The sequence below is a fragment of the Micropterus dolomieu genome, linkage group LG08 (genome assembly GCF_021292245.1).
Source record: "Micropterus dolomieu isolate WLL.071019.BEF.003 ecotype Adirondacks linkage group LG08, ASM2129224v1, whole genome shotgun sequence".
Lineage (NCBI taxonomy): Eukaryota > Metazoa > Chordata > Actinopteri > Centrarchiformes > Centrarchidae > Micropterus > Micropterus dolomieu.
Genome location: NC_060157.1, coordinates 14,062,529 through 14,071,117, shown reverse-complemented (window position 1 = coordinate 14,071,117; position 8,589 = coordinate 14,062,529). Strand labels below are relative to the sequence as shown.

At 40.4% G+C, this 8,589-nt stretch overlaps 1 protein-coding gene across 1 annotated transcript; it reads left to right on the top strand.

The window, feature by feature from the left end:
• The first annotated feature begins 4,822 nt into the window (after nucleotides 1-4,822).
• bhlhe23 (basic helix-loop-helix family, member e23) lies at nucleotides 4,823-6,603 on the top strand. The gene has a single exon (XM_046055326.1). It carries the CDS (start codon nucleotides 5,238-5,240, stop codon nucleotides 5,919-5,921), a length of 684 nt encoding a protein of 227 aa, XP_045911282.1. The 5' UTR covers nucleotides 4,823-5,237; the 3' UTR covers nucleotides 5,922-6,603.
• Nucleotides 6,604-8,589: the final 1,986 nt, after the last annotated feature.

Here is an 8,589-nt window from a genome sequence, read left to right as displayed (position 1 = left end):
GTAGCACCCTGCAGCAGGCACAGCCAATTTTAGGAGGAAAAAAATCATTTAGATTTTTGTTAAAGCATTGCCTGCTTTGTAGCTAAACTCATCAAACTTAAATCAAGTTTATCGTGTACATATATATATATATATATATATATATATATATGTAGATATCTTTCATTCAAGTTGTTAGTGCTAATGTTTTAGCTGGAAGGTAAGCTAGTTCATGGCTACAAGAGTTTGGGTTAGTTATAACATTACATTACATTTAGCTGACTCTTTTATCCAAAGCAACTTACATTTGCTGTACATGTCAGTGGTTGCACCACTCTAGATCAACGATGGGTTAAGTGTCTTGCTCAGGGACACAAAGGTGGATGGGTCACAGTGGGAATCAAGCTCTGGTCTCTCACACCAAAGGCATGTGTCTTATCCATTGCGCCATTGTCTGGGGTAATTGTAACAACAATGAAATGTAACTTACTCCAAGAAAATGTTTAGTTGTATTTGTATGCTTTCTTTGAATTTCTGGATGTCTAACATACACAGTAATATTTAATTGTTTTATTATTTTGTTCAAATGTTAGACCAAGATCTGTAGGCTTCTCTGTGGGCCCATGAGGCCTGCACTCGTGGAGTGGTCTCTTGCACTGTCAGTGTTTGTCTTGCACCACTGACGGTGCAAGAGAAACAAGCACAAACACACACTAATGTTCAGTTGGAAAACATTTGCACATTTTATTAAATTATTTAATTGTCTTCACTACAATGACTGATAGTAAATAAGATACTTGGATCACACACACACACAGACAATATTATTACAATATGTTACATTTCACCCCAGTGTATGTTACAACTAACCCAGAGTATGGGGTAGATTGAAACATTTTATTTGTTGCATTTGAGACAAAACCATGCATTTTCTGTGTTGCAGAGATAACAGTTACATAATTTAATAACAGATACATGTAACTAGTTTGTATCACATTTTGAATGCACTGGCCTAAAACAGCTCTGAGATACAGACAGAAATGTCAAATAGGTTACATCAGTCCATCAGGCGATGAAGTATAGTCAAAGTTGACTTGTTTAAAGTTTCATACATAAGTTACATAATGTTACATACCTGAGTTGTGCAATGTAATGTAGGCTACTTATTTCAACTCAAATCAGGATATTTTCCTAGACCTAACAAAGCAGTTTTGGTGCCTAAACTAACCAAACTGCAAAGATATCACAATGTTAACCACGCCTTATGAAGGCCTTTCATATAGACACTGAAAGATAGGCTTTGTGCGTCAAATACTGACACTTTATCAAAGCAAAGGGCTGGTATTTGGCGCCCTGTGATGAGAACATATTGGGTTCTGGTAGCGTGCATGCTCGCTCATTGTCACAGCGTTGTGGCTTAATGGGACACTTCAATAAGAACAGAGCCTTCCTTAATGTCATTAGTAAGACCTGTGCTTTATACTATCATGACAAATCAAAATGTCAGCTGTGAAAAAGGTCTATTGAATTGTTTAATGGAGCAACATTATTACTAACATTTCAGTTTCAAAATAAAATTTTATGTTTTTTAAGATTTTTTATCATGTTCTTGAGCATGATTTTTTTCTTAGTCACTAGATATGTTTTTTGTGTTTTGTGGTTCTACTTCCTGTTGGTTGTTTTGATCAGTTATTGTTTGCATGAATTCAAACCTTTTTGAAAGCAATCATCTTGTGTTGAATATAATATTCCACATTTTTATGTTCTTGCTTGGTTTGTTTCTGCGGTCTGGCCTACTGCTAGACTACATTCAACAGTGATGGACACACAAAACCACATAGAATTGTATTAAATACATTTTTTAAAAACTCAATTTTATTTATCAATACACATTTGGGTAGTGTTGCCTCTGACAGTTAAACAATTCAGGCAATGATTACTTTGAACCCAAATTACAAAGACAACTAAACAATTAAGTGTTAATAAGCTAAAATCCAATTAGTAGTATGTGTCAGTTTTAATAAAAGTCTGGTAATCACTCTTTTATTTGAGGGTTTTCAAGGGAATATGAGGAAACCTGTACAGGTGCAGTAGCGTGCATGTAATGTGAAAAAGAGAAAAGTCAAACACATAATTTTTACATTAGCAAAGAATAACGCTGATTACAAATAGACCTACTCTGACTAAAGCATACTTATTTAGATATATACGTAATCTCCTTTAAACATGTTTAACATCCTCTGGATTGAATTGTAATTTGTGTCTGATATGATGTTGACACACACAAAAGTTTAATTACCGTAACCAGGCCCTGACCTGCCCAGTACAGGGAGGTAGATTGATTTTTGTGCTAAATGCAAATGAGAAATCCATGTCTGATCCTTGTATTTTGTCATCCTATGTATGCCGCACACTTCCTTGAAGCTAAGAGGCTCATCTAGAATCTCAAACCAACCATTTTATCCATACCAAACACACATCAAACACCAAGCATCTAAATGAGCTTATATCACAACATAAATTGCTCTGTGAACACTATGCAGGGCTGCAGTTATTGCCTTCTAGATATCTCTCATCTCATGCTACACCTTAGTCCGACCACTCTAAAGAAAGCTCAGCTCCAGCTCTGATCAGCTGTGTAACTCACTCAGAACAAACTCATAGAGTTATTAGCTGGATAATAATAACACCAAACGCACCAATATACATATACAGTTACACTGCTGTCTTACTTTTGCTGTTTTTGCTGTTTTCAGTCCAAAAACAGCTCAGTTGTTGACAAAAATAATTCCGGCAGCCATTTTGGCTATTGCGCAATCCCTCTAAGCTCTCTGTGAGCTGTTCTCAAGTTATGGGCCTGTAAAGCATAGGAGTTCAATCGGTTTTAGGAATGTTGATGAATTTTCACTGTTTTTATGTCAGTATTTCAATGTTTTGGAAGCTTTATGTTATTTGAAATGTGGTTGTATGGACAGAAATAGTGTTTTGAAGAAAACTTCCAATAAACGTGAACATATAAACAGGCTAAATATGGCCAAAACATGGACATTCGCCTGGTATATTTTTGAAAACTTGTGTAATAACTGTTTCTTTTCATCAAATTTACAGTTACAGTTCTGTTGGATGATGGTTTTGATGGTGATACTGCTATTAAAATATACATTTTATAGCTACCAGGTGAGGCTGAAAATATCATATTTTCCATTTTTGCCTCTCCATTTACTCTTTAATAGCAAAACTTTTTTTTTTATTTCAGACCAGAATTACGCATCTAGGCCTAATGGTTGAGGAGTTATTCCTGGTTCATTTTGGGTATAATTTTAGGTGTCTTTCCTGGAAATAGGGGCAAATAGCTGGTAGTTACCAACAGGTTAATAAGTCAGTTTTCCAAATCACACTTGTATGAGTTGCATGATGGATGATGATTGGCTTCCAAACTGACCGTGATGTCAAAAAATCATGCTTGGGGATATACGCCTCAAATTCAGATTTTAGGTGAGCACAGAGATGAGAGTGGAAACAGACTTCTAGTGTCGACCTCTGCACATACATCATGCTATACAGCGAAGATCAAACATCCAAGTGAAGTAACAGCAAGCAGAAACGCATTTGTTTTTGACAAACGGAGGGAGACCACAAAATGACCACAAGTGCTACAACAGAAAAAACATTTTGATATGTACTGCGTCATAATATTTATTATTTAGCCTCTTCTTCCACATGGTGGCGCCATCACCTAAACAATTCCCCCGAAGACTATAGAGTACAAAGGAGGGAAAGTGAGCCTGCAGTAAGCCACAGGGAAAGCCGAGCTGTAGATTGTAGTAGGCTAGCCTCGTCACTGTGTAATACTCTGTACTGGACACTGAGCGGCAGCCTTACCTTCACTATGAAGTTTCATAGTTGGCTCGTGACAGTCAGGACACCTGTTTCTTTGCCTCGGGAGACCTTTTATTTGCAAACACAAAAAATAGATTTGTAATCACTTACCTGTGTGTCATTGTCTTTAGTGTGATTAATGCCTATAATAATGCCATAGTGGTTTATTCAGTAGTGAGTGCTGTCTTAACACTTTTTATGACATCACTGCATGAGGCATATCGGCCTGATATTGTCTGGAAATGTATTAGAAGCTTATAGCTTCCATTTTGAACAAGCTATTTGTCTTTCACTAATCACATACTGGCTAGCTTAAGATGCTACATCCCCTGCAAAGGTGATTGAGCGTAACTTTGTCCCTGAGCATTTGGTGCCAATTGTTGACTCTGCTAGCGTGCAAGGTGAATTGCGGTCATGGGGCACTTCCTCTACGAGCTCATTGTGTCTGGGATCTGTCTAGAGCAGTCTGCACCACTGAAACTATAGCCTAACAACACTCAGGATGTATGGCACTGTCACGGCAAACATTTTAGTTTGGATCAGAAAGAACAGAAACTTGGGTACACATGTTAAAACCTCCTTGTGTCCTTATTTCAGTGTCCTTCTGCCCCCCCTCCCCACTTGATGTGTTTCTGATCTAGACAGACAGGTGAGAAGGCTTTTTATCCACCTACCTGTCTGAAAATGCTGCGTTAGGTTTGCACTGTTCGTATGTGGCCATTCTAAAGCAGAATAAGAATAATAATTAAATATCCCCTTTCAAGTTTATTTAAATGCCCTACAATAACAACCGTGTTAAAATAGGTTGGAATGTAATAGTGGACAATACAGTAGGGGATGGGCTGCAATTATCACGTTATGATTGAAATTGGGAGCAGACTTGCGCTCTTCCCGAGTTAATTAAAACGCCCCCCTGATTGGACGGCCAGATAATCCCCGCGGGCCTCGTGCTCCTACTAACTTGCGAGCAGGGCAGAGCGCGAGTCACAATCTGCCCAAGGCGAGGGAGGGCAAGAAAAAAAAAACGCGCGAGAGGAAACCGTACGAAAGGGGGACTCGAGCGCTCCGATCTCAGCGAGCACAATTAGAGAAGTGTTGTTGAACGTGGGCTATGCGCGCAACAAGGGGGGAGCGCAGTGTACAGAGGAGGTGAATGCATGTAGAGGCTCAGCTTCAGATCCACAGACTCCTTCTTGAAGAGTCACTACACTGACAGAGGGAAGGAGTGAGGTGAAGAGAGGAACTCCTAGAAAACAGCAACTCTTGGAGAGAACTACGTGAGTACAGCCTCCAGTTTTCAAAACAAAAGATAGGATAGAGAGGGGGGAAAACGTGGAAGAGTAGACTTTTCCTGGTCAGAATCTGCTCTAGAAGAGAAAATGAATGTCAGCGAAGAGAACCTGCTCAAGTCCATCAGCAACGACGCGCTGCTCGACCTGACGCAGCGCTACGGCCAATCAGCCTTCGGGTTTGGCGCTGGCCATGGTGCTGGAAGTCCCGGCCGGTTCCAGCTCACACCGGCCACCGACTTCCTCTCCGGGCAGACCGCGAAGTCCAACGAGAGCGGCGGGGAGCACACGAGCGACGACGAGGACGGCTTCGACTCGCTGGAGTCCAGAAAGAGAGGCTCGTCGTTTGGAGACGACAAGCCCGGAGGGCCCCTCGGCAAGAAGTCCAAAGAGCAGCGCTCCCTGCGGCTCAGCATCAACGCCCGGGAGAGGAGAAGGATGCATGATCTGAACGACGCCCTGGACGGCCTGCGCTCTGTTATCCCCTACGCCCACAGCCCCTCGGTGAGAAAACTCTCCAAAATAGCCACTCTCCTCTTGGCCAAGAACTATATCCTCATGCAGGCTCAGGCTCTGGAGGAGATGAGGCGGCTGGTGGCGTATCTGAACCAGGGACAGACCATAACTTCACCAATCCCCACCGCCCTGGCGCCCTTTGGACAGGCTGCTGTCTACCCATTCTCGGGCTCTGCACTCGCCACCTGTGCCGAGAAGTGCACTACTTATTCCGGGACACCGTCGAGTATCTTCAAACACTGTAGCGACAAGCCTTGATCTGGTTTCATTCTCTTTTCCTGAACTTTTACCTTTAATGCACCCATGTCGGTCTCTCTCTCTCTCTCTCCCACTCTAGTTATTTTAAAATCATTCTGTGGAAAAAAAACAAGTTTAGTCTGATGCATAATCTTAAAGTATGGTTAAGTAATTATACTGCAATGTTTCATCCAGATTTAACAAACGCTACATAGGAAATAAACAGTTAAGGCCTTCTTAAAACGATGAAGACTTTGTCGCTCGCAGGCACTGCAGGCCATGTCCAAATAATGAGTTTAGGTACAATTTTAGTTATCAGCTCTTATTTGTAATCTATGCAACATTTAACAACAACGACAACATGAAAAGTAGAAATGCGACCTAATCTCGATACAGCATCAATGAAAGGACTTCCCTAGACTTACTGTACTAATGCTATGTGGGAAAAATGTGTGATGTTGGCTGATATATTTGCTGATTTGCCGATGTGTTGAGATGTTTGTTTTTTTTAATTTTAAGTTATTGCACATCTCACATGATTGTATTGTACAACTGTGGAAAATCACTTGCTCCAAGCCCGGCTTTACTGACGGTTGTAGAACTACAGCCTTCACACTGAAGACGCATTTTTGGTTGTGTTGCAATATGGATTTCATATATTGTTTATATGTCTTTATAATTAAAACACATATGTATGCTTGGATCCGGTTTGCTTCATTTCAACAACCATTTCCACGCTTTAAGCCATTTTCACATTAAGCACACATCTAATAACATATAGGCTACACTATGCCACAAATGCCAGCCCAATTGCAGAGGCCTACGACATGTGGGGAGTTCCACATCTAAAATTATCATTTTAAACACATTTCCTTTCGCTTATTATAATGTTGTGGACGTTATATGTTTTGGTTTTGGCAGTTTAAGTTTTAAATTAGCCGTATTGTGGACAAACGCGAACAAAATCTGAAAATCAAACAGGCGCCTCTCATGCTGCTAAAATGATTTCTAGTTCTCCCCTCTGAGTGGCACTCCTAAAATGAGTTGGCAACTTTCTTTTCTTGCATGAAAAGCCTCTGACATGGAGAGCTCGGTCTCTGCGAGCTTAGAGGGGCTGGTGGGGCCTGTTTGGCACGTAGTATAGGGTCGGTGGCGCTGAGGGGAAGGGTGCAAGAGCCGCCTGGGGCACCCATGACCTGTCTCTGGGTATTTGGGTGATTGCAGGCTTTCTTGGCGGGCTCTTATACTCTAGCTATTAACACGATTTCAGCTCCTGTCTCCCTGCTCGACTTAATTCGGTGAACGTTGCAGGGCCAGTTTGCTTTAGCGGGTTTTGTCTTGTGAGTGGATGGATTTAGAAAATGAATATGAAAAACAAATAGTTTCAAGTGGTTATAGATAGTGTAGTGATATTTATAGAAGTGTGTGTTTTTGTGTCTCTGATTGTATTTATTTGTCTGACAGCAGGCACCTTCACCTGGAAACTGGCACTTTCTTGATCTACCTTGTTACCTACCATATTATGTTTTATATTGACTGGAACACTGATATTGGTTCTATATAGCTGCTCTTTTTTTGGGATAATAAGTCTATTACCTACATTGTTGTTTTTTTGACAGGCCAGTAAATAAGCCCAAAAGAAATTACTTTTAATCCCACAAGTGCTCTTCCTTTATCAGCATGCATGCAATAATTTGGATTCCTCTTTGTTCTACACAAATTAAGCCATATGGTTAAGAATACATTAGATCAGTCCAGTCTATTTTTTGCTAGTCATAAAGTGACTAAGTGATCCACCCCAGTCTCTCTTTTACAATTTAGCTGCATGTCACAACAACAGGCCACCCATGGCATCTTAAATTGGCCCTCTGATGACACATGTCTTGTCTGAGGCCCCACGAGACAGTCAGGGCAACGGGAATGAAATGTGACAAATGCTGCCGATGATGTGAAGACTCGGGCCCTGCGCTCCATCAGGCTCCGTACAGCCTAATTGCCATAAATGAGATGGTTGCCTTTTTGCACGGACGGTTGGGTGGTCACTTTCCCTCCCTATAGGCCTCTAATGTCAAACTGCTGAAATATAATGTTTTATTGTGTCACCTTATTATCTTAATGGCCATCAGTGTGCATGGTGGCAGTGTGTCATTTGGCATGTAGGCTACATCTATATATTAAGTTGATTTGTGATTTTGCTGGTCACATGGAGGTGTTTCCTGGCCCTTTAGCCTACCAGCAATGGATCGTGTGTACATAAAATCACCAATTATTTTCATCTTTCCCTGTAATGAGATGATTCTGTAGTTTAAGGATCTGTACACTACATTTTGTTTGTGTATGTTTGCCTTTTCCTAGATGAACACCTGCAGAGTATTAAAACAATATGATTAAAGGAGTGGTCAAGCATGCCTGGTCCCTAGTGTATTTATGTTACTCTGTGTAATGTGCGTTGATTTAATGGTAGAAAGAGGTACTTTGGAAATTGTATTCTAATTTGAATTTGAATGAAAAAAAAAAGTGTGTGTCCTCTTGCATTTGCATTTCTAGTGCAATATTTTAAAATGATATAATTTGATGTTTTGATAAATGAAACTGGTCAGAAACTCAATTCATTGTTTTTATCCCAAGCAAAAATATAATATACAGTAAAATAAACACTAAGACAAACATGTAAGAGGATTTATAGCCA